Source organism: Gastrolobium bilobum, unplaced genomic scaffold, assembly GCF_033153095.1.
Source record: "Gastrolobium bilobum isolate Gb01-03AN ecotype WA unplaced genomic scaffold, APGP_CSIRO_Gbil_v1 utg728, whole genome shotgun sequence".
NCBI classification, from domain to species: domain Eukaryota; kingdom Viridiplantae; phylum Streptophyta; class Magnoliopsida; order Fabales; family Fabaceae; genus Gastrolobium; species Gastrolobium bilobum.
The window spans coordinates 250,335-277,133 of record NW_026899225.1 but is presented as its reverse complement, the minus strand read 5'-3'; the positions used below and the strand labels follow the sequence as shown (position 1 = coordinate 277,133).

General features: G+C 34.6%; 3 protein-coding genes across 5 annotated transcripts; 1 reads left to right on the top strand and 2 right to left on the bottom strand.

Annotated features, from left to right (window-relative positions):
- The first annotated feature begins 10,352 nt into the window (after nucleotides 1-10,352).
- On the top strand, nucleotides 10,353-12,623 carry LOC133288554 (zinc-finger homeodomain protein 6-like). 2 transcript variants are annotated; one of them, XM_061486335.1, is made up of 2 exons: nucleotides 10,353-12,167; nucleotides 12,507-12,623. In XM_061486335.1, the coding sequence occupies exons 1-2, from the start codon at nucleotides 11,167-11,169 to the stop codon at nucleotides 12,544-12,546; spliced, it is 1,041 nt and encodes a 346-aa protein (XP_061342319.1). In that variant the 5' UTR covers nucleotides 10,353-11,166; the 3' UTR covers nucleotides 12,547-12,623. The 2 variants fall into 2 exon arrangements, with proteins under 2 accessions (XP_061342319.1, XP_061342320.1); XM_061486336.1 differs by lacking the exon at nucleotides 12,507-12,623 and having other exon boundaries at nucleotides 10,356-12,250.
- Nucleotides 12,624-15,609: 2,986 nt separating this feature from the next.
- On the bottom strand, nucleotides 15,610-17,123 carry LOC133288555 (late embryogenesis abundant protein, group 3-like). Its single transcript, XM_061486337.1, has 4 exons — nucleotides 16,927-17,123; nucleotides 16,398-16,507; nucleotides 16,234-16,295; nucleotides 15,610-16,185 (listed from the first exon to the last, which is right to left on the bottom strand). The coding sequence occupies exons 1-4, from the start codon at nucleotides 17,121-17,123 to the stop codon at nucleotides 15,610-15,612; spliced, it is 945 nt and encodes a 314-aa protein (XP_061342321.1).
- Nucleotides 17,124-18,833: 1,710 nt separating this feature from the next.
- Nucleotides 18,834-25,385, bottom strand: LOC133288553 (uncharacterized). 2 transcript variants are annotated; one of them, XM_061486333.1, is made up of 8 exons: nucleotides 25,020-25,385; nucleotides 24,789-24,884; nucleotides 24,079-24,189; nucleotides 23,255-23,564; nucleotides 22,256-22,346; nucleotides 20,562-20,904; nucleotides 20,100-20,248; nucleotides 18,834-19,621 (listed from the first exon to the last, which is right to left on the bottom strand). In XM_061486333.1, the coding sequence occupies exons 1-8, from the start codon at nucleotides 25,296-25,298 to the stop codon at nucleotides 19,105-19,107; spliced, it is 1,896 nt and encodes a 631-aa protein (XP_061342317.1). In that variant the 5' UTR covers nucleotides 25,299-25,385; the 3' UTR covers nucleotides 18,834-19,104. The 2 variants fall into 2 exon arrangements, with proteins under 2 accessions (XP_061342317.1, XP_061342318.1); XM_061486334.1 differs by having other exon boundaries at nucleotides 25,067-25,134.
- Nucleotides 25,386-26,799: the final 1,414 nt, after the last annotated feature.

The window sequence follows — 26,799 nt, the reverse complement described above, 5'->3', positions numbered from 1 at the left end:
AAACCGGGCTCGAGAAAAAAGGCGGATACTGCCGCCTAAACTTAAAATCAAAATGTTGACATTTTACTTTTGTAGGTTATGAAGAAAGAGTCAAAATGAAGACCGGCCCACCGGAATATAAATGGCTTATTAAGAATGAAGACGGGTTTGGAGAGATGTGGACCTAGAGAAAGGATCACACCCCAATCCGCGATAAAGACCCAGGATAAAAATTTGGGGTAAAATGAAACTCTGGCAAAAAGCTGAGTTAAATATTCAACGTCGAGGTATTTGAACCCTCTCGCCTACGGGCGGGATTGAGAGTTCTAGCCTCGAAAAACAATCTGGGGTATTTGAACCCGTCCTGCCCAGAGGGCAGGATTGAGCGTCCTAGCCTCACAAGTCAACTCGGACTATTTAAAACTCGTCCTGCTCCAAGGGGAAAGACCGAGAGTCCCAGTCCTAAGAAATAAATCCGGGGTATTTGAACCCGTCTTGCCCATAGGGTGAGATTGAGCGTTCTAGCCTCGTAAGGAAATCCGGGGTATTTGAACCCGTCTTGCCCACAGGGCGAGATTGAGAGTTCTAGCCTCGTGGATAAATCCGGGGTATTTGAACTCGTCTTTCCCAGAGGGTGAGATTGAGCGTTCTAGCCTCGTAAGGGAATTTGGGGTATTTGAACCCATCTTGCCCACAGGGCGAGATTGAGAGTTCTAGCCTCGTAAATAAATCTGGGGTATTTGAACCCGTCTTTCCCACAGGGCGAGATTGAGAGTTCTAGCCTCGTAAGGGAATCCGGGATATTTGAACCTGTCTTGCCCACAGGGCGAGATTGAGAGTTCTAGCCTTGTGGATAAATCTGGGGTATTTGAACCCGTCTTGCCCACAGGGAGAGATTGAGCGTTCTAGCCTTGTAAGGGAATCCGGGGTATATGAACCCGTCTTGCCCACAGGGCGAGATTGAGAGTTCTAGCCTCGTAAATAAATCCAGGGTATTTGAACCCGTCTTGTCCAAAGGGCGAGATTGAGCGTTCTAGCCCCGTAGAACATTCGGGGTATTTGAACCCGTCTTGCCCACAGGGCGGGATTGAGAGTTCTAGCCTCGAAAAACAAGTCGAGGTATTTGAACCTGTCTTGCCCAAGGGCAGGATCGCGAGTTCTAGCTCGGCCAAAACGTCGAGGTATTTGAACCCGTCTTGCAAAAATAGCAAGAACGTGAGTTCTAGTCGAGGTAAATAATCTTAGAAGATAGGGGGACGCCCTTAGATTCTCAAATTCTTTCGAAGAAATCAAAATTATTGCTATGAAAACAACACATCTAAACTTTTGACAAGAAAAGAGACTTGCGAAATAAAATGAAGAGATCACTGATATTACATCCCGACAGCCTGGACAACCAAACTACCGGGCTAAGGGGAAACTGTTATGGACCTGACAAAGGCCCGTATTCTAGAAGGACCAATAAAGGACATCACAAAAGGAAGGTAATCTCCTATTGATGACAATCATATCCAGACAGCTAAGCAGTTGGACTTGGGCCCTCAATATTCCTAAGAGGCCCAGAAGTACACTCCTTCAGGTAACCCATCTATAAATACAGAGTTAAACCAATAACGTGCGGACACTCTCTAAATCCTTTCTTAGCTTGTCACTGTGCACACACCCCACGCCTTGACTATGTCGATTATTATTGTGCACAGTGATCGGCCTACCCTCAAGGGTATCTCATTCATAGATACGTGAGAGAGGGCACCTAGATCTTACATAAAATATATTAGCCACCGGTTGGATATCTCTGTCTTTCAGACAGAACAATAATAATACATGTACAGGACTATTGTTTGGTAAATCTGTAGCCACTCAACACTCTTTTTTTTAAATTTTTTTAAACAACTCTAATTTTTCAAATATGCACAAACCACAAAATCACGAAAATCGCACGGTACCAGAAAAGAGTTTTATTATATCAATAATTTCTAATTGCATAAGCCCTAAACTTTTAAATTTTAACCAATTTGAAAATTTCACAAAATTAATTCTATAGTTTTTAACCTAATATAACCCGTTCTGACGCAACATGTGAAAATTGATTGTAATTATACTAGGATTTACAATATCAAAAAAGTTTACTATAAGACATTTTTAAAATCTTTTTCAAGAGTCTCAAATTAGATATTGTGTATATATGAGCACTTTAAGAAGAGGTCTTTCTGCTTACCAAAAAAAGAAAAAAGAATAGGTCTTTCTTTCATACTCTCTCTATAACTGAGACCTTAATGGGAAGACTGCACAGCCAGCCTAATCTTGTAATATAATAGTATTCATAATTTTCGTTCATTTCGGCCCTAGATTATCTGCCCTTACACTGTAATCCAATACCCTTACCAATTAGACTTAAACTCAACAAAGATATATACATGCTCATTATTAATTTCTAAATAAAGTTATTAATTAGTACCAAAACAAAACGTTATTAATCAGTCAAATGTACGTGGCTATTACGTACTCCACAAATGAGCTTAGGAACTGTTTTGATGATACTATTAAAAAAAAAATTGGCAAAGGACACGAAAGTGCAGGAATAATCCGTATTTATATAGTTGTAGACATTTCAAAAACTTAAATTCTACCATATGGTCCACATCTTTACTTAGAGTTTTTAACTAAAAGAATATAAAAACATCAATCACAAATTTCATTACATGATTGTACAGTACGTAACAGGACAAGAACCATACGTAAGATCTTCAAGTGGGGACAATTTCTTTCATTTCAAATATATATTAGACGACGGATTAATTTCTCACGTTATAGGAGAAACTAATTTCTTTCTGAATATACATCAAATTTTGTGTCAGCTCCCCATTTTTTTTAACGATTGGTCCCATATGAATTTGTTTTTGCTGAAGACAATATTTTTCTCCTTGAGAAAAAATATTGCCCATATTAAATTTAGGGAAATATTTATGATATCATTTGATGATGTATAAAAAATTGCGTTGTATGACAAAAAAAAAAAAAAAAAAATTTAATGGAAGTGAATTAATATAACCAACTTGCATGTATGTGTATATAAATTAAGGGGAATATAAATTTTATGTTGTATAAGATAAAATTATTTCAACCCAATGGGTGCAGCTCAGTTGGTAACTTGGCGCTGAGTTAGTGGGGTTGGATATGTGTTCGATTCCCGCTGAATGCATTCTTGGGGAGGGGCTGAACCTTTAGCCATCACTGTTCCCCCGCACTCCGGATTAGTCCCATAGCCGGCTCAAAGAGTCGAAGCTCGTGGGGATACCGGAGGGAGCCAACTCGTCTCAAAGAGATAATTAGGGTTGGGTAACTCCAAAAAAAAAAAAAAATTATTTCATATATATATTAAAAAGTGAACGTCATCCATTAAGGAGAAAAAAAATAGATTTCATTTATTTATTTTTGTACATGATAAAAAAAATTCTCATATAATATAAAAATATAGGGTCTGTTTGATTGTGTTCTAATAATTTTGTTTTGTAGAATAATTATGTAATTATTTTTATTTTATTTTATTTAAAAGTTAAAAATTAAAACACAAAAAACTCTGTTAACCTTATTTTTGGATGAAAAATTAAGTTAGGAGGTAAGAGATAAAAAACTTTAAGCAATGCTGTAAATTATTCAAAATTTTGGGAAGAAGATAAGTGATTCGAGAGAAAACTAACAAGAAATTATTTGAAATTTTCCCTTAATATTATAAATATGTACTCCCCGAAGTACATAGTTATAATTAAGGAGATGACAAAACAAAACCATATATCTACTCATATGGACAATATATATATATATATATATATATATATATATATATATATATATATATATATATATATATATGGAGGGTTCTTTTAACTCCAGAGTAAGTTTTAAAAGTCTTATTCTCAATCTTAACAGTTGATGGACAGAAATCAATAATTGTCATTTGTAGTGTAATTAATAATTAATTAATTAGTATGACTTCCTAAACTATAACCGTTAGATGAGCGAAAATCAATAGTTAAGATGAAGAGTGAGACATGTAAGTCTTACTCTGGAGTCAAAATATTCCTTTCCTATATCCTTTTGCACCGGTGTCAACCTAAAAAGTTTGACATTAAATCTCAACCATTGATTTTGTTCATCTAACGGTTACAATTTATATGGCCATATTTATTAATTTCTCCTAAATTACAACCATTAGATTGACAAAAAACAATAATTAAGATTCAGTGTCAAACTTGTTTGTTTGACACCGGTTTCAAAGTATTATATGTGTGTGTGTATGTCTGCGCGCGCGTGTGCGTGTGTGTTTGTGTGAAAGTTCGAAGATCTGACGAGGTAGGGGTTGAATTAGGGAGATGACTCTAATTGAAAATTGAACCTCATAGGTATGCATATTGGGACTATTTTTATTTTGCAAGAGTTTTATTTTGAAGTTTTTGTACATGTAAGATTTTTATGGGTTTGAGTTAATTTATTTTATATATTACTACACCTATTCACATCCATAATGTAATAGTCGTCGATATGGTTACCTCAAGTGGTGCTTGGAACTATGAAATACTTAAGAAACTTCGTTTAGATGATGTTATTGCCATTCTCCAGAACACTCTAACTCTGAATGATGCTGATAAGCAAGATATGAAACTCTGGTATCTGGAAGGTGATAATACAAGCATGGTGAAGGGTATTTATGATGTTCTTCTCAAGCAAAATAATGTATTAGTAGAGGAGAATAATCTATGGTCAATCTTTTGGCGCTGGAAGGGTCCACAAAAGGTAAAAATAATGATGATGCACAAGAGACTTCTTATCAGATCCAGAACGACATAGTGGGGAGAGACAGATGACATGTGCCCAATTTGCGGCCTAGAGAGGGAGACTATTTCACATGTCATTTAAGACCATAGTGAAGCCAAATCCTTGTGCTCAAACTAGTTCCAAGTGATAAAGTTGATGATTTCTTCTTCTTAGGAGATAAGGATCAGTAGCTGTCGGAAAATATTGCCATGCATATTAATGACACGCAAGATAATCTAAAATCATTGGCGAAATGAAAGAACACATGGTGCCTCGCTGGTCCATTTTCGTGAAGGAAAACCAAATCCAAAATATTGCAAAGAATGTGGAAGAGGCTGTAACTAAATGTACAAATCTGACTTCTATCAGAAGAATCATGGTAGTAAACTTATCTTGGCAGTTTCCCAATTCGTGTACTGTCAAGGTTAATACGGATAGGGCTGCGCGTGGTAACCATGGTCCAGCTGCTTGTGGGATATCATTCGTGATGAATGCAATAAGTGGCTTGGTGGTTTTGCGTATACATTAAGGATGTGTTCTTCACTTAAAGCAGAATTAGGGGGTTGGAGATGTCTTGGAATGATGGATATTGTAACAACATTATTGAAAATGATTCAATAAGTGTGATTAGTGTGCTCACTAAAAATGGTACAATAATCCGTGAGAATCATTTGATTTCTCGCATACGGACACAGATCGATAAAAATTGATTTATGACTTTTAGGCATACTTTGAGGGAGGGTAACTCATGTACATGGTTGGCGAATTTCATATTAGACTATGAGGGTCAGGAAGACTATCTTATTTGGTGAAAACCTTCTACTGCATCCAATTACTGTTGCTTGCTGATCTGTCAGCTGTTGGGAGACCTCGTGCTTTGAGTTGCAATAATTAGGTTTCTTTTTGTGTTCTTTATTTATTTTGTGGCTTAGACCTTTTGTTTATAAAAAAAATAAATTAAAAATAGTAAGCTAATGATTTGACCGTTTAAGAATTTAAGTCACAGTAAGCATTATTTTAAAAATAAAATTCCCAAGACGTAATGATATTTATAAATGAGAATAAGTAAATTAAATAAACCCTCTACATTTTTAAGATATACAAACGCAAACCTTTAACCAAACGCATTCTATTGCTTTTGTTTTTGAAGAAAAATTAATCCAGTACTAACATTAGCACAAATATTAGAGACTAATTGCCAAAATTAATCTTATTGTGATCAGTGACAAATTGCTTTTATTTTATTTATATATTCTGAAAAATCACGTTGAGTACTTCGTAACTGATTAATTATATATAACAAATAATTATATATTTTTGAAAAACTTTTTCAAAAATTTGCTTAGTTTTCTTTAACCGATTTACTTCTTCAATTTGTTTAAAAGTAAGTCATTCACGTCAAGATTAAAAAATTCAAAATGATATATATATATATATATATATATATATATATATATATATATGGAAAATCACTTCTCCTTTGAAGGAAGAAGAGACTTCTTCTGCCACTGAGTGCTTGGAAGGTGTGCCTTGTTTTTTTTTTTTTTCTATTTTAAAAAAATGTGGCCCCCACCTTTGATTGTGTCTGCTGCAAAGTCATGGATTCTACTGCGAAAGAAGAGATATAAAGCTCATATATATATATATATATATATTCAAAATGATATTCTACATAACCTACTACAAGAGATTTGACATATCTTACATTCAAAACAGTGATTCCGTGCATATCCGTACATCAAGTGCTAATCCACGGTTAAAACTTAAAACAATCCATTGGAGCTCACTTAATTAAGTATAAATTAACTCAATTTTTTTTTGGTAAACAATTAACTCAATTTACTTCATATATAAAGTAAAAGCCAACTGTGATTTTCATATAAGAAAAAAAACTAACAAGTTTGATACATTAACTAAAACTATATTCTATTGGTTTTATGATAAACTTAATACCATATAACTCGTGAATAGTTCAAGTGTTTATAAATTTTAAAATAGAAAAACTCAAAATAATTATTGTTTAAAATAGAGTTCAAGTGTTCCAACAATTAATTATTTAGTCCTGATTTAAATTCATTTTTGAAATTACCCGTTAATTAAATTCCATTAAATGTCAAGGCTAATATTAAATAAAGCATGGTTTCAACGAAGAAAAGTCAAATGAAACAGTTCCCAGGTTAGGCAAAGCTTTTTTTTTTTTTTTTTTAATTTATATAGTGGCCAACGTGACTGTGTATTAGAAAGTAGGGGTGTTCAAAAAATGATCCAAACCAATCCATGAACTAAACCAAACCAGTTCCAAAAATTGAATTTTATAAAACAGTTTAAAAAATCAATCCAATTTTTTAATTTTGGTTTAAGTTTGGTTATTCATTTTCACAACAGTTTGGATATTCAAAATAACCAAACCATATTCACTTTTTAATAGTTTTTTATTTTTTATTTTATTGAGTTTATTATGTTTACCTCATTCTTTCTCGTTGATACTTTACGAGAAAATGTGAGTTAGAATAGAAAATTGTTTTTTGTGTCTAGAAAATTCAAATATGATTTTTCATACGGCGGGTTTGGTTTTTACTAAAATTATCGATAATACAGTTTTATCTTTTACGTTTTTGCTTATTGTGAGCATATTTATGGTTAAAACCAATGTTATTAAAACCGGCTCGGTCATTGACCCGGTCGAGGTACTGGGTCACTGGTTTAATCGCATGACCCGGTAAATATATGCAATTTTATAATTTATATCAAAAAATTATAAACATACTCAAATATCTTAAAAAAAAGATAAAAATTTCAAATATTTTAATATAAAAAATAATAAATCACATATTATTATCCAATAAAAGATCAAACAAAAATATAATGATCGTGATACGGAGTTTTAGGTTCAGAAAATGATATCCCTAACTACAAATTAATTCAAAATTAATCCAATAGGGAAAGGATATTTTGACAACCAAGTCATGTTACACCTATGTGACACCCAATCAATCTCACAGTTAGATCGATTATGTTGATCCAATGGTTATATTTATTTCCATCTTTGTATGGTCATGATTCCCCATATTTAAAGTGAAAGCATTAAATATGTGAAATCATTACCATACAAAGGTGAAAAGAAATATAAAGTTTTAAATTTGAGAAATCATGACCATACAAAAATGGAAATAAATATAACCGTTGGATCAACATAATCGATCTAACGGTGAGATTGATTGGGCGTCACATGGGTGTAACATAACTTGGTTGTCACAATATCCTTCCCCATAATACATAAATGAGATAATATTAGTGTTGTAGGTACATAACTTATGTAAGTCAATAAGAAAAAAATATATTCAAATATGTCCATCATGATTTTTTTTTTTTTTAAAAAAAAATTGGGATTTTTTTTTAGAGACTGGGGGTCACCGGTTAACTGACCGAGTCACCGGTTTTTTATGATAACTGGTCGGGTCGGACCGGGTTGCACTAGTTCTGATGCATGGCCGGTCCGTTGCTTCAACCGGACCGATTATATGACCGGTTTACCGGTTCTCGAGTCGACCCGGTCGGGTCGGTCCAATTTTAATAACTATGGTTAAAACAAGAATTTCCATGATTGTGAGCATCACTTCTATATGGATGAATCCATGATTGATGGCTTCAATAGTGAGCCTTCTCATATTTAATCAAAATAGCCTAGATATTTTTAGCAAAAAATAAATAAAGAGCCTTCTCATGTTTAATCAAAATAACCTAGAAATTTTTAGCAAAAATTGATTTTGAAGTTATTATAAATCGGTTTTGAACTTGATAACCAGTTTATGGTTCATAACCGATTTTGATTTAAAATCGATTTTGAATTAAAATCGGTTCAAAATCGGTTTTGATTATTATCTGTACAATCTAATATGGATTAGGCTAGACCACACACAATTGAAGATTGAAGACTTTGGGTTAGGTACAGTATTTCGTGGGCTGATGATATTTGCTTAGTAGGTTATGGATGTTGAGCTTCCTTGACGCAATGGATTCGATTGGGGGTACCTTGCAATGACACTCTGACACTCAAGTTAGTATTATGATATATTCTTATTGGAATTAGATGATCATACCTGGATTTGTACCATTGATTTATATAACAAATCTTATGCCGCCTTTGGTAGGCGACATGCCATTGGTCGTTATGGGCTGCAGATTTATATGTCTTAGCTGGTGCCTTTCTGGCTATACGTCTATATATTGGCCTGTCTTCTTAGAGTGATGACAAGTTGGAGCTGTCTTTCGTGTGTTGGCCTATAACACAATGAATCTTAGTTTGTTATAGGATCCTTCCTTAGCTTTTAAGTCATATTAGAATGAGACCATTGAACCTTTGGGTCCTTTGCGCAATGGTGATATTGCGCTTTTCATGAAGCCTGTATATACTTGGACCTATTATAGACTTTATCACTTGTAAGCCTATTATAGTTTATCCAGATTAGATTGATCTTAAATTAAAATCGGTTTTGAATCATAAATCGATTTTGAAACCAGTTTCAAACTGATTTGGATAAATAAAAATGGTTTTAAAAAAAAAACCAGTTAGATTTAAAAATTAAATCGTTAAAACCAATACAATTTGATTTTTATCAAAATCAATTATGAACAGTTCAATGCACACCAGTGCTACAGATTAAACAAAGTAACACAAGCACAAATTGATACCCGAAAGAGAAATGCGGAAGAAGATGCTAACAAAGGTAGCAAATAGCATCAATTGCATCGTGAAAGAAAGCAAAGGTGATAAAGTATAAGTCATTGGTCCAAGGAAAAGAGTGGGTACGTTGCAGATAACGCAGCAGCTAGCAGGCGCACAAAGTCATCAACACAACACAAAACAACACAAACAGCCTCGAGTAGAGAGAGAAAGAGAATCTGACACATGTTAACAAGACAAGTGCTAATGTTGTGGCCCATCAAGCATTCACTTCACTCGCTTTAATTTCCTTGCATACTCCAAAAAAAAAAAAAAAAAAAACGTGGCCTTTACTCTCGTTCTTGTATTCTAGTGATTAACCTTCCTTTCAGAACCTATTATTTGCATGTCTTAAACAACTTAATCTATAAACTTAAGGGTGTTGTAGGAAGATTCCGAGCAATCTCTCTTTCTCACGGGAATATTTTTGTGCTCCATATCTCATGTAATTCTTTCATTTAGGGAATGACACTTGGATAAAAATTTATTTTTTATTTTTTCGTTCTTCTCTATAATTATTTGATTTTAATTGATCTAAACTAGTGATTCGGATCACGGAAATTATTCTCCTTTCTCATGCTCTTTCTCCTTAATTAGTGTATTCCCTTGTATGAAATAAATTTTTAGTATTACTATTATATTAAAAATTTAGTATATCTCACTAATAAAATTATTACATGTAAGTTAATTTTATTTTATTTTTGTCAAATTTTTTCTTCCTCCTCTAATATATAATGCTCCGAAATGCACTGAATTTAATTACAGTACCAGAGATTTATTGCTTTTGTATGCTGGTTTAGGACACACATTCATTTGAAGGTGATTGGACTAGGGTTCCAGAGAGTGACTCAGAAGGGCAATAATTAAAAACTGGACCAGGGTGCAGGCTATGGGAGAGGACCAACATGACCTTGTCGGTTGTTCTGTAAGACAAATTCTTGCAGTGAAGTCACCACTCATTCTGAGTGCAAAACAACCTTCTCTTTTTCCTTTCATAGTTGGTTTTCATGGGGCTGGATGGCTGGTAGGAAACAATACTTAGGCCCTTACCACCATACCACACCCCTTTTCTCATAAATCAATATTAAGAATAAAATCACTCATGTCTTTCTTAATCAATGTTGAGTTTATTTTGTTCTCTCTCTCTCTCTCTCTCTTTCCCTTTGTGTCTTTCAAGTTGTTGATGTTGCAATTCAGCTTTCTACTCCTCAAATCTTTGTGGTTTAATCTTAGCACCTGAAGTGAGTCTTATTTTTTATTTTATTTAGGTTACATAGGCACAAAAAATCAAACTATTCTGTCCAGAACTATATAAACAGTTAAAACACTGCCTTAGGCCTCTGAGAATAGGATTGATTAGAGAAAATTGGTTGGTGAGATTAGCAACCAGATGTCAATATCAGAATAAGCAAGAAAAAGAATAATTCGTGTGGTGTGCTAGTAATTACATCTTTGATTGAGTCTGTTCTTGGATTAGATGGGATGAATTAGGGTTCAACAGGCTACAGGAAGATCCACACAACCATAATTAAAGAAAAAAAAAATCATGAAGATGATGATGATTAAGGAAGATTATATTATACCATGTCATAATTAGGGTAAGGGATTGAGATCAAACTTAGATCTTGGCATTTCACATAAGGGATTTGATGGAAATGAGAGTCCAAGACAAGGAAATAGAGATGCCCACCACTTTAGGTTATACTAATCTTCCCAATAGAGATTCTTCTTCTTCTTCTTCCAAGCTGTCTTCTGCAAATCTAGCTTCAACGTTAGGGGAAAGAAGTACTGATCAACCTTCTCAAAATCGCACATTAATCTTCAATGATCCACCTCAAACTTCACACCATCATCATCATCATCATTATCCACCTCCTCTTGCACCCACTCATATTCCTCAAGCTCAAAGACCCACTACAGATCCAGATCTAAGCTCTTCTCCTATTGCAACAACAAGCACCCCAATTGCAAGTGGATCAAACCCCACAACAACAACAACAACACCACAACAGACAACTATTGCAACAACAATCTTAAACCCGTTAATCAGGTACCGAGAATGTCTGAGGAACCACGCCGCCAGCATGGGGAGCCACGTGGTAGATGGGTGTGGCGAATTTATGCCAAGTGGAGAAGAAGGAACACCAGAATCACTAAGATGCGCTGCTTGTGAATGCCACCGCAACTTTCATCGAAAAGAGGTTGAAGGTGAACAACCCCAACATGTTCCTAATTATCATAACTATTATCCCAACAAACACAACGGTCATATTCAATTCCCTCAGCATCATCATCATCATAGATTTTCACATGTGGTGACCACCACCCCAACAGCAGGCCTAATTCCGCCGGTGATGGTGGCGTTTGGAGGCGGCGCCGCTGAGTCCTCCAGCGAAGATCTCAACATGTTTCAGTCTAATACAGGAGCACAGTTATCAGTGCAGCCACCACTATCAAAGAAGAGGTTCAGGACAAAATTCTCCCAACAACAGAAGGATAAGATGATGGAGTTTGCTGAGAAGCTGGGATGGAAGATCCAGAAACATGATGAACAGGAAGTGCAGCAATTTTGTTCTCAAGTTGGTGTCCAAAGACAGGTTTTCAAGGTTTGGATGCACAATAACAAGCAAGCAATGAAGAAGCATCAAATGTAAGCCCATAAAAGATACTCTCCTTCTTCTCAAGAGTTGTTGTCCATGTTGTTTTTAAAAGAAATAATAATTATAATAATAAAAGACAGCAGATTTTAAGTGAATATAACTAGATTAAATGTGCATATTCAAACAGAGGAAGCTTACTCGTTTTCTAATTTGTATGTTCTTACTTAACATACTTGATCATTGAATTTCAATATGCAATCTTCTTTAAAATGTGTTATGCTCTTTCTTATGCACTAGCTAGCAGCAACGAAAATATGTACTATTTTTTTGGTGCAGAAAAATGATTAATTCTTAGTTTCTCACCTCTTTCTCCCTTTTGGAATGATTAGCCATTTTTTCCTACTGGGCAAGACTCGAGAGAGAAATTAAAAAAAAGGAAAAAGAAGAAAAGAAGAGAGATGACGACAACTTTCGGCCGTTGTTGATGAACTTACATATTATATTACGTTGTTTGTTATAAGCTACTTAGGCTAGCTGTAACGATATTTCATGCATAAGCCCTTTAAGACCTTTTGTATTTCAATCATGGAAGCCTCGGTTCGTGAACTTGTGATCACTTCCTTCCTAATCAATATTGTTGAAGGCTTTACCCATAACCCAACAATTTTGTCCTCTCTTAGTCATTCGTTACATTGGACACCGACACATGAATTTAGTAGACAATACCCGCTCTTTTCTCAATTTACCTTTTTGTAAGTCAATATAGTGTGTTGTCAATATTCTCTACCCGAACAAATCATGAAGATATAACCAAATCATGACAAAGAAACAAGGAAGAGGAGGACTCTCATATATTTAGTATATATATTTTTCAATGATAACAGGCTCATGGTGAAAGTAATATCCTTTATATGCGAGAAAGGGAAAACAGTTATATGAAATGTGATAAGAATTCGTAGCAATAGCGAAACTCAAGGATTAGTCTTATCGACCTAATAGAGGTCCAGAGGCCCATTTCTAGAAAGTCCAAGAAAGGCTAACGGCTAAGATAACGGATCAAGAACTAGACTCCAAATATTTTTAAAAGGTCCAAAAATTCATTCCTGTCAAGTAACCCATCTATAAGTACACTATTCTAAAACCCTCTCTACTATGCACAACTCATCCTTTGACTATGCCGTATAGTACACAATGATTCGCTATTTTCTAAAGTATTTTTCTTATAAATACTTGAGAGAGGACATTTAGATTTAAGATTAATATACCAGCCTCCGGCTGCCCATCTCTCTCGTCAAGAGAGAACAAGTAGTAAGGTGAATCACTTTAGATCAAGGGGGACATTTCTTATAAGTATATATAAGATTTCTTACATAAAATGACATTTTAAACTGGTTCCCCCTTTTCCAATACTGGTGACACGTCATGACGTCAAGGGGGAAGTTCTTTATGATTATTTGGTGAAAGAATGAAGATATTTAGCTGAGACAGATAAAGATCAAAATAAGCAATATATTTCGAACTTAACTGTTTGCTACCTATATTGATCCAAAAATAATGTTTTAAGCAAACAGATATAATTAAACTCACACACACTTACACTCACATCTGCACATCTTTCATTGTTTAATTATAATTGGTTGCCTTTTCTTTTTTTTCATTTATGAAACTAACAGTTTTATACTGGCTAAACAGAATAGTAAAAAAAAAGCAAAATTTATTACAAGAAGAATTACTACCAGTGTTCCAGTGTAAACAGTAGCAAAACTTAATGCTCCCAATTATTATGCCTCTATTGGAGCAACCGAGCAAGACGAAGAGGGTGATAACATAAATTTATAAAGAACCATGAATAAAATTCTAAAGAATAAAATCTAGAGAAAGAAGGTAGATGGCAACTTTAAGAAAGATAAGAGTCAAACTAGTTAAGGAAAAGGTTATTGCACTGAGCGCGCAATATTCATTGTGGTTTTGTTAGAAATGCTAAGATACTTAAAAACTATTATCAACCATTAAAACATAGCTCAGTCATGCATCTGATAGATACCTAATCTTACATAAGATCCAATCCCGCTTCTTATTTATTCTCAAAGGAGCTCAAAGTTTGGTGGAAATTTAGTCCCCTCTCGATATATATACCTGCAGCGATGAGCCATAAACAAAAGCAGTATATATCTATATACAATACACTACGCTGAACAATGTATTCCACATATACATGCTGTGTCCATACTATAATTAATGAGATATTCTTACAAATACTCAGAATGTAATACACCTTCACCCAAAGGCTCAGATTCAGTTAATTAATCTAACTGCATTGACTCAATTTGTCACATGACATTTGGAGCTTTCGGTAAGATTACATAAAAATCAAGCTTCGTGCAAGTTGACCTTCCCAATTAATTAGTACGATACTTACTTTGTAAGTTACCAAAAACCTCTGGGCGTATAGAGATTTAGAAAACTTAATTTATTTCCTATCTTAGTACTAGAATTTACACATTAGTTACTATGCTTGTTCCGGCAAAAGTTGCTATCTAAAATTATAAAACTTCGTCCGTGTCTAAAATAAATGACCGCGGACTTGCATTTAGAGATATGGACCACCAAAAGTACTAAAGAAGACCACTAACAAAATGCAGAAGAGATACTACTAATTAAAGGAGAGGGGATTACCTTTATTAAACCATGCACCTTTTAGAGGATCGTGCTCTTCTAATTATAACAAATTACACATGCCTAGGAAAGGGCCCCAACAATTTATATCAAACGTCAGCATACACTGACTGCAAAAGGTTATAGTTATAAATACATAGCCTATGGTAGGTTGCAAATTAAGCCCCAAAAACCTTTCTACTTGGCATATTGATAGACCAGAAGAGCCAAATTGTGCGGGCCGAACCTTGGGATACACCACCTCAGATTAGTTGTTTATACAATTAATGTGGGATTCTAAGTTCCATACCTTGGAAATAGGTCTTAACAATCCACCAAGCTTCGCATCCCAAGCCCGGGGTTCAAGTCTAAAGATCCAACCCCCAGGTTCTTCTGGTTCCAAGTTCCAATACGAAACATAGTGGATACTCTGATACCGTTTGATAAGAACCTAGGAATGCACCATCCCAAAAGTTAGTTCAAAGGGTAAGAGTGCTCAAGGCCTTATAAACCCCACATTAATTGCCCATAAATGTGGAACTCCAAGTCCCATACCTTGGAAATGGATCCTAACCTAACAGCCTTCCAGGCCTTTCTCCTACCATTAGGGAGAATAGAGACTTGTGTTACCATTTTCTTAAGGAAAATATCTAACAAGCTGTACTTTTGCATCTCTATCAAAGAAAAGGCATATACAAAAACAGGTACCAGAACACATTACAAGGGAACATAGTAGATATAAACGATAACTTGGGCAAGAGCTAAAAACTAATTGAAACATACACTAGTGAGGTTTTTACTATATAGCTAGCAATAAGTGGAAAATTGACCATACCCTCATATTTTTGGACTGTTCCTCATCTTAGCTCCAAGATTGCCAGTGGCCTCCGAAGCCTTCTCCTTTGCAGCCTCATACTTAGCCTTGTCCTCTTCAGTCATGGTATTCTTTGCTGTTACATATGCTTCACCCACTTTATTTTTAGCTTGGTCAAAAGTTTCGGCCACTTTGTCACTTCCATATCCAATTGCCACACCCATCTTATCTTCAGCATCATTGGCCTTATCTCTTCCATAATTCATTGCTCCTTTTAAATTGTTTTTAACATCATAAGTTTTCTGTGAAGCCATCTTTATTCTCGGCTTAGCATCATCATTAGCATTACCTGAAGCCACGTGACTTATTTTTTGCCTAGCTTCATCATAAACATCGCTTGCTTTGTCCTTTGCATTTCCCATTGCCTCAGCCATTGTGTCTTTCGCATCATAGAATTTTTCTGATGCCTTATCTGAAGCAGTGTACATTTTTTGCTTAGCATCCTCATAGGTATCTCCCATTCTTTCTCTGGCTTGAGCCATGGCTTCTCCCATTGTGTCTTTTGCATCATTAATCCTATCAGATGGCATTCTGATGATCTCATCATCTCCATTATAAGCCTCGTATGGTTTTTCTCTTCCATATGCCATGGCTCCTGAAATTGCTTGCTTGGCATCCATACCCTTTTGAGAAGCATATTCTGAAGCCCCTAGAAAAACAAATCAAAGGAATTACATTGCATTAATTCGATATATACCAATTTTAAATCGAAAGGTACATGAAAAAAGAGTGGCAAAGAAAGAACAAATACTCGATGCTGCGGATCTCATTGTCTCTGTGGCCCTTGAGGCAGCATCTTCAGCATTATACTTCATGTTTTGAGTCGCTTGTTTTTCACGATCCTTTTGGAGCCCAAAACTTCTGCCACAATAATTTCAAAGTATTATGATATATTTATCAACAAAACACAATATTTAAGGTTTGGCCAAATATACACAAGAATTAGAAACTAAGGAATTTGTTACATAGCAAATACTAGTCAAGCAAAACAGAAAGTAGCAGCATCAATCCACGCTAAAATTGAGAACCCAGAAAAGACATACCGTCCATTAGAAAAATGAATATATTAAAACCCATCACATTAATAAATAAATAAATAAACAATGAAAACCTAAAACACAAGTATATGGCCCGTTGGCTTTGTAACATATTTTCTCTATTTGAAATCGGTTGCTATATATATTTATATATATATATCACATCAGGGAAACAAACATACTGGGCTTGCATAACTGAAAATTATTGAGAATAGAAAAGGAAAGAGTGAGAAAGAACATTACTCAGAGAACTCGTCATGAACCCAATCGGCCCAAGACTCTGTCTTTTCCTTGGCATTATGAACGGCTTCGGTGGCAAACTTCTTGGCCTCATCTGCTTTGGCTTTGGCATCATCAGCAAAATCATTACACCAAGGTCTGCATATCCCCACACACACTGCTAGCCACAGCACCAACAAGAAAACCTTTGTGCTTGTCATTTTTTCTCTCCCTCTCTCTCTCTTTCTCTTTCTCTTTGTCTGAACGAAAAGTTCGCAGTCTATATGTATGGTTTTGGTATCATACGAGAATGGAGTGGCAGATACGGTTGGTGTTAATATATGTAGTGCAGAATGAATCTCCACGTGGTGCTGAGGAGAAACGTGGTGATATTTAGAGAGTCAAGAGGTAGGGGAACACACCAGCTTTTGGCCACGTGTTGAACATGCATGGAGTGTTGGGGGCGCACCCGTATGGCCCGCATCGCGACCAATCTCGATGGCTTTAACGGGTTTTTCCACACTTTTCTGGGAGACCAGACCTTTTTCTTTTTTCTTTTAAGACCTATGACCTACCCACACGGATATAGGAGTAGGAAACTGGTAGTGATAACTGGGGAGATAACTGTGTGTCTGAAGGAGAGTACTAGAATTTAATTGCCTTTATAAAAAATTTAGAGAAATATTACTCTCCTTTTATATGAGGTAACTTATCTCATATTCTCTCACTTCAATTTTTGCACCCCACTTTTTTTTTGTCTTTTTTCTTTTTTCTTGTAATGGTGGGACCCACCTATTTTCTCTCTACCACATAAGATAACTATCTTATGTGGAAGTAGATTAATAAAACTCAAAATTTTATAAGGGAAAGGCTTTACCTCCTGGACTAAAGAGGGATGAGATCTTAAAGCGACCTGTATTTAGTATTTACTCGTTCGTGCCAAGTGTATGTGATTGTCCCAAACTCTTTTACTTGTGAATGTACCAAAATAAAAAGGCCGAGCGATGACCCTTTTTTTCACGTGCACAATCATGTCTTATCTTCTAAATTCTAATCCTGCATTAATTATTTTTAATTTATTTTCTTCTATTTTGTTTCTCAGTGGCTTGTCCTGTCTTACGGGTTTTCTTTGGTTGAAGCTTTGGAAGTAAGTGTTTTTTTATTTTAACATAACATGACATAATGCCATGCATATATACATTGGATCGATGATTTTATGAGAGCGCTCTTGCTCTGAGGGTAATAAGGTTGACAAATTGTTCAATAACTCAAATCAAAATTTGTAATGGCTTGTCTTACATATACTTTTTGCATTTTTTTTTATTATTCTTAAACGTAAGTGTGCGTGTGAGACAAATTTCATCTATGTATTTTTCAGTTAAAATAATTATTATCCCAATTTTTATTTAGGGTTTTCATTTTATCCTTTAACATAACACAACAAACTTTCCTACTCTCACAACATTTTGTGAGGCCCACACTTTTTAAAACAAAAAAATAAATAAAAAATTAAGGCACGCAAAACGAATCTCTATAACATTACACAATCACTTTTCCTACAACATAACTCTTATAAAACCTTTTTATTTATGGTTAAGCAAAATAAATTGATTTTTATGATATAAAAAATGATACTAAATGAGAAAATTCCCCATTTACATGATACATATATAAAACAAAGTAGTTACAAAATATGAAAATAAAGTCAAGTCACAAAATATTTACGTAATTCTTTAAAATGTACAAAAAAGTTAAAAATTATTAAGTTAATAAATACTACAATCAAGCAAAAAATAAATAATATTTTAACATTTTTTTTTTTAGAATATAGTAGGAATTCAACAGAAATCAAAATCACAACAAAATGAAAAAATTAAATTACAACTCTGAGTATATTTTATAAAATATAATAATTAAGACTATTGACTTCCACGCTCTCAAGACCTGGTTTATTGCCCCATAGCTTGAAAAGAACAGTTTCATGCTGCTTCCAAGTCATTAAAGCCTCTCATTCCTATTAAATTAATAAAGCCAGAATATCCTCTAAATTTGGCTAACAAAATGCATCAAGGTGAACTTTTTTAATGAAACTGCTACATCGGCCATAAATACTGGCAAAAATAACAAAAAATGGAGAATAATATGAAGAAAATTCCCAGAGCAGGTCAAAATGGGGATTCAGGTTAAAGGCCAAACAAGTTATTACATTTGGTCAGGCATGCCGCCGCCTTCAGCTGCCAGTTTTAATCGCTGATGATGTTCCACCACCTTGTAATCTACAATTTCTTTAAACAACTGGGAATCCAAGATGCAGTCTGGGCGCCCATAGACAGCAGCTTGGACACTGGCCATGAGTTTGGCTATCTCACGGCCAGAAAATCCCTCTGTTTTCTTAGCAGCCTCTCTCAACACATCTTCCGATAAATCTTTTACGGTAATCTCTTGGGGCTGCTTCTTCAACGAGAAGCCCCCCTTGGAGCCATTATTGTTATCACATAGATACTTGTTCAAATAAAGCTTCAATAACTTTAGACGTTCCTCCTCTCCTGGAAGCGGGAATTCAATCACTTCATCAATGCGATCAGTAATTGCACTATCAAGATCACCTGGTCTGTTTGTAGCAAGGACAAGAACTATGTCTCTAGACTGATCACCAGTTCTGAAGAGCAATGCGTTTAGAGCACTTCGTTGAGCTTCACTCATATGTGTGCTGTTACGCCTGTATTGAATACAAAATAAACATTAAATCATTGCTCTAATAAAAAATATATATAATTATTATCCAACTTATCACACCAATTTTTTCAACAATATAGGGAGAAAATTTTGAAATCCTTTAAAGTTACAGCCAACAAGGTAACAACAAAAGCTCACTCATACAAAATCCATAAAAAGCCGTTGTTGATTCATTTGTATTTATTTTAATCTCAGGAATAAAGTAAAGTTGAAATTATTTCGAGCTCTTAAATACAAAATTTATTGAAAATACAATTTAAGTAAAATCTAAACCATTATCAATTGAGCAAAAACATAAAGATATTCTCCAAAGACTACTGTAATTATATTTACATTCCTCAAATATTGGATAAATTACATAAACCAGATAATTTTGGCTACCCAGCCACATAGTAATTTAAATAGTGTTATATTTTATAGTTATAGTCTTCAAAATGTATTTTTAACCCTCCCAAACTTACTCGCAAAGGAATGCATCTGCTTCATCAATAAAAAGCAATAGGCCTTTTCTAGATTTCTTGGCCCAATCAAATATCTCATGAATTTTGGTAACAGCCTGTGGGCCCAGAGGTGCAACATCTCCTCCTGTCATCATGGCATAATCCAAACCCTTCACAGAAAAATTGAAGGAGTCAACAGTGGTTAACAAATCTTTCTAAACAATTTCTGCAAATAAAGTACTTATAACGAGCCATAAAATGCAATATCCAAAGAAATTCCATGACTAAGTTACGGAAAAAGCTAATAACTAATGCGATAAACCGAATCCACTGGTAGCATTATAATAACTAATTTCAATTCATTTGTTCATATATCAATATATGACCTGCAGAATCTTATGCCAGATTGTCAGTAAAAAGAACTTGACAGATCATATAAAAATACAGAAAGTACAATATATAAATTAGAACTAATCAACATACCGATTTTCTAGCTATTTCCCTTGCAACCATGGTTTTACCAGTCCCAGGAGGTCCATAAAAAAGCATGTTACGGAATGGTGCCTGATGGGCCTTGGTATTTGATGTTGCCCGTGCAAGATGCTCTATTCTTCTCTGTAATGATGGATGGAGGATTACATTTCCAAGACTACTTCGACTCTCGTTACGCTTTTCTGCCCTGGCCAAAGTACTATAATTTATAACTTTATTTTTGGCTTGAGATATGATCCTTGACCCGGGAAACTTTGCCATGGATGATTCCCGGATCAATGATGGCTGCCCCAAAATCCGATTAATATAGCCCCATGTAACTTTAGCACCTTCTCTGTAGAAACAGAAAGTAAAATAAAATATAATCAGATACCATTTACAAAAAATCGCAGAATTCTGATGAATATTGATTTGAAAACTCACAAACACAGTGCATTATATATAGTCTGTGATCTCGGAGTATATTTTATTTTATCCAAAGAAAGACTGTAATTGAAATTTGAAAATGATCATGCCTTTGTAAAGTCAATTTTACCAAGAGTTGATCCTACCACACTGCACCTGCTTGCCAATCAACTGGGGGAGAGAAACTATACTTCATTAGAATAGGGAGTTTCAGAACTACATCTAAGATTTTGCTAGTGGTGCAAGAATCTCAGGCAAAATACTTCAAAATATTTAAGGTTTTAAGTGCTTTATTGTTGAAGAGAGAGGTAGAAGAATCATAGCATGAAAAACCTTGATTTTATTTGTATTTTTGTTTTTCAGGGGTAGGAATGGACGGACTGGGAATTAGCCAGGGAGTCGGATGCCTAAGCAGAGGCTACCACTTCTGTGGTGTAAGAGACAGAAATAAGCTCTCTTACTATATCCTTTTCCTTTCTTATATTCCTTCGTTCCCCTTTTACTGTCTGATGCACTTTCTTAGTATCCAATAGAACAATAGAACAACTATTATGCATTTTGGATACAACTCTCTTGCAATCAGTCCTGCACATCCCAAAGTTTTCGGTATGGATAAAGTTGTGCAGGGGTCGAATTGAACTCAATTTTTTGAAAAACCGAATCGAATTGATTTAAACGGTTTGGTTCAAAAACAATTCTATTTAGTTCAAAACCGATTCGGTTCGGTTCAAAAATGGTTCGGTTTGGTTGGAAACGGTTCGGTTCGGAACCGGTTTAGGTCGACCCTATTCTAAAAAGAAAAAAATTAAAAAATCAAAGAAATAAAGTAATAAAAATAAGTTCGGTCAGGTTCTTGAACTGGTTTTAAAAATTGGTTATTTTAAGTGCAGTTCAGTTTGGTTCACGGTTCATTTTTTTTGTTATTTTGCACATCCCTACTGACAGACATTACAATAGTGACATAAATAAAATGATTGTATATCCTAAAAAAATCAAAGTAATGTTTGGGTAAACAAAAACACTTACTGCCAACAGACTTCCTAACTCAGTAGATGATTTACTCAGTTCAAAATCAAATAAAAAGGGCAACCTGAAGCTATAGCAGGATCCATAGAAGGGCTATAGTAGACAGCCGTATCTTGCATTTGCAAGAGGCCTAATTACATGGATCGAAGCTGTGACCTCTAAGTCACATGGCACCAAGCCAACAAAACTAATCGTTGTGCCAAGACTTCCCTTCTCAGTTCAAAATCAAAAGCACCAAGAAAAACAGCAGTTACCTAGTCGTATATACTCCTGCAGCTAACGCAGTAACTCCTCCAACAGTCATAAACAATTTGTCCCTATCAGTCAATAAGATCCTGAGACCACCTGCATATTGCAAGTAGAAAGATGGCATTTATACCAACAAATTCTTAATCTCAGATAATTTACAAATCAAAAATCATGCAGGACTCATCTTCTACCAATGAAGATAGTTGATAAAAAATGAGGTTACAGTCAAAGCAGATTTTACTCTATGTAACACGAGCCTTGACAGCACAAGACACCAAAACCCCAAAAATTGTAACATTTTCTGAAAGAATGACAGAAATATCTGGAAGACATAAATCTTGACCTGGAGAGTTCCCAGAAAAAGTTCAGAAGAGTAAATTTAGAGCAGCAATTACTTTTCCTTAGTGGCTATGAGCTTAATAATATCATGCAACCATGAATCCCGCTGTGCAAGCTAAACAAATAAGAACTTGACAAATTAAATTATAAGCTTGCATGGAAACAAGTTTATAACCTCATGGTGTAATAATTGAAATTTTATCAAAGTCAGAAGATTAACAATTCTAGGAAACATTACTGACAAGACTTTCCCTATTCTCTCTCATGGCATGTACAGAAGGAATACTGCATATGCAGACACATAAACATAAGAATGTGCCTGGTGTTATACATTTTTGTTTATTCTTTTGTATTGATTGTACTTGGCAATATTTATCAATAGCAATAAGTTAATAACCTTTCCAGCTAACAGTAGCTAGCTTTGCACAAAAGCATTAAAATTACCAACCAAAATCTAGTATCTGTATATCCAGATTGATATTAATCTCAATTAGCCACATCTACAATTGGGAAAATAAATATTGACACAATGAAGCTGCATAAAAGTTCATCCATGCACGAGTCAGTACCATAGTAGAGACAAGCCAGTCAATACCCCCAGTATGATACTAACATATAAGCCAAAAGTATATTCTAAGGTCAATGGATGTCCATCAATTGCATACCTTCAATATGACTAAAAGTTGTGTTAATTGCCGCAAGCCATTTATCTCTTTCACCTTGCATCCGTTCTATAAGCATTCTCCTTTTATGATCCTCAGTTAATTTTGCTTCGTGGGCTCGGCCTTCAGCCTCAGCCATTGCCTTAACTCTAATGGTTTCTCTTTCTATTTCAGCTCTCTCTCTCTCAGTCTGACGCTGCTGAGACTGAATCTGTTCTTCAGTAGCCTGTCTTGCCTGCTCCTTTCTTACAGAAGACTCCTCTTGCATCTTGACCAATTCAAGATTATGTTGCCTTTGAGCTTCATGATCTGTCTGTGAATTGCAACTTATGGATAACTATTTGATGTAATATATTTAATCTTACAGAATTTCAACAATAGAGAAGCTTAATTTGCATAGGGCTCTGGCCATTTTAAGATTTGTCCATCGTTAGATTACTTTTTTCACCATAAATCCTATTACAACCAAGTCTTGAACACCAAGATAGGAAGGGGGATAAGTTTCAGAAGTTTTCAAGTCAATGATTAACTAAGGTCACACATTTCTATTATTAAAAAAATTCAAAAAGACTAAAAGGGTATAGTTTTGTTAGCTAAAGAATATCCATTTCCTAGGACCAAAAGAGGAAACAAAAATTTAGCAACCATATCTTTAAGCTCAAGCTCAGCATAATCTGCATATATTTTCTACCTGCATCCATCATTCTCAAAGCTATTATGATTTTTTGCTATTGTAGTAAAATATATCTAAATGTTTGTCAAATGCCAGAACTTTCTAAATTCACATATTAACAACTAAAAGAGTATATTGTTGTTTATTCATGCACCTGCATTCTTTTCCTTGCCAATTCATCTTCATATCGCAGCACCTGGGCCTGTCTCTGGGCTTGCTCTTGTATTAGATTCCGTTGTTCTTCAGCCATTTTCCGCTGCCTTTCCTGCAATGAAAATATAATTGGCACAACAGGGCAAGATATAAATTTAAGAAAGTATACACCAGAATAAAAAAAGTTTAAAAAAAGAAAAGAAAGAAACTCCCATGAAACCCTGACTTGCAAGGAAAGTACACACCAGAATGATTCTCTATAATGATAGACCTTAACAAACACATAAATTTGCAATAATGGTGATGATAAAAATAATACATAATAGAATATAGGGATAGCTTGGTTTAAAACAGGAAAGATGCAAAGGGAATAAGATGTTGACAAAGTTTCCACTCGGAACAGGCCTTTTCAGTGTTAGTTGGCCGTTGAATGTAATTACAAGCTTTATGGATAACTGTACTAAGTCTTTATTTCTAGTTTGATTTATCCTCCTACTTTACTGCTAAATGCCGGTAAAATTATATTAGTAATTAAACATTACATTCAAAAAATATTAGTACAAATTTCTGATGACGTAAAGCACAATCGCTTAAGTAAAACAGAAATGACTATAAGAATATCATGAGCCGCCTATCAATACAATACCAGTATACCACCTTAAAACTACACGATATGGTGGTATGAAACAATCTTTATGAATGATAACTTACAATATCTCCTTGAGACTGAATAAGTTCATAATGAACTTTCTCAGCATCTATCTCAGCAAGGCGAGTTTGTTCCTGTTTTCGCATTAGATCAAACACCTGGAAAACATTACAAAAATATATCAGGAAACTACAATCCGTCCCAACGCAAAGAACACGCATTATTCCTTGTTTAAGCCAGAACAAAAAATGCATATTGAATTCCTGAACCAGTAAAATTAAAAAAATAAAAACCTGTTTGGCATAGGGAGAACTATTGATTTCACGGAGAGCTTTAGCACCTCTTTCTAACGATTCCGGATCAAAACCCGACTTGTTTGGTTCTTCGGGAGCCGAAGGATCCGACTTGGTGTCAGAAGATTGTTCTGGCGGCGAAGGCGATGGGGAAGGTGAAGAAGAGAACAGAGGGAACCGAAAGGGAGAGTCGGCGTACGCTCTATCGGAGAACGTGGACATGGAAGCCACCGCAGCAGCTGCTACGGCCACGCATGAGGTTAACCTGGCGGCGGCCATTGCTTGCAATGCGCCTTAGAAATGAATCATGAAGAAGCTTTGTGTTGTTTCGGGAACGAGAGTTCGCGGCGTGGCCCGAGCTTAAACCCTCTGCTAGGGTTTAGGGTTTAAACGGGAAAATTGAAAAGTTGTAAAGGCGTTGCGCCGTTGCGTGGAGAGCAATTCAAACACTTAAAACGACTGCCGTTTATTGTCCCAATATGGAAACAGATCAAACGTCTTGAAGGGTGCCCCAGAAACCAGGGTTGTGGCGGCGGACTTGTGGCCCAGTGGACCTTTAACTCTCCGAACCCTCATTTGCCTTGGCCCTGTTTGATATTGATTATTTTATTTATCCACCAATTTTTAAAACTATTGAATTTTTAAGTAGACATAACATTTACTATAAATTTATACCACTAATAAGCAAAATGACTTTCTACTTTTAATTCCATGTGTTGAATTATCATAAAATTACCCACATCCTAAGTCTACTTCTTTTGTTTCTTTGACCTTTTTTGTCTTTATATTTTCATCTCATAATTAATTTTATAGAGGTAAAATTTGTCTTTCTGACATATTTTGTATTGTTTTTATTTATAATTAACTATAATACATTTTAATTTTTTAAGATGATGATTCTGAGCCTGTTTGGATCCTCTTATTTTTAAGCTAGAAGCTACTTATAAGCTAAAGCTAAAAAAAGAGAGCTTAAAAAAAGAAACTAAAAGCTGTTTGAAAATTACATAAAAAATTTAGCTTAAAAATTAATTAAAAGCACATATTTCAAGAAAATTATTTCTCTCTCTATCTTTATCACTCTTCATTTAAAAAAAAAACACACACAATTCAAGAAAAACAGATAAGAGCTTAAAAAAAGCTCCTATGAGGAGCTTTTAATTTTCAACTTTTTTCTTCATTATAAAAAAAAGTTTTTCGTTATAAGAGCTTTTTTCAAAACCTGTTTGACCTAGCTTATGCTTATAAGTAGCTTCTAGCTTAAAAATAAGAGGATCCAAACAGGCACTTTATATCCATAGGAATCAATATTTTTTTATATCTCTGTAATTATTTGTACAAATTATTTTTTTTTCCTTTCACTTAATCTCTTTCTTTTTCTGTTAAGTTGTTCAACTATCCCTCCCTTTTCTTTTTGTTTATTTGAGTTCATTTTTCTTTCTTTCTTTTTTTTCTAATTTATAGTAGTGCTATTCATTCTTCTTAAACGATGATATGGGTTCTTTCTAAAAATATTTCACTAAATAGTAAATCCTTAAGAAGTACAATAATGATTATAAAAAAAAAAACTTGGATAAAAAATTGAGAAACGAATCTTTAATTCGTATAATTCTCTATAAATTTGATTCATGTAATTTACTTAAACGAGTTGATATTAATGACAAAAATTTTATATTGAGATTAAGTTTGTATAACATAAAAACGGGTTGAGAAATTTTAAAGAAATAATATCTATTTTTATGATGGTATATAAGATTTTTACTTTTAGGATAGATGTACATAT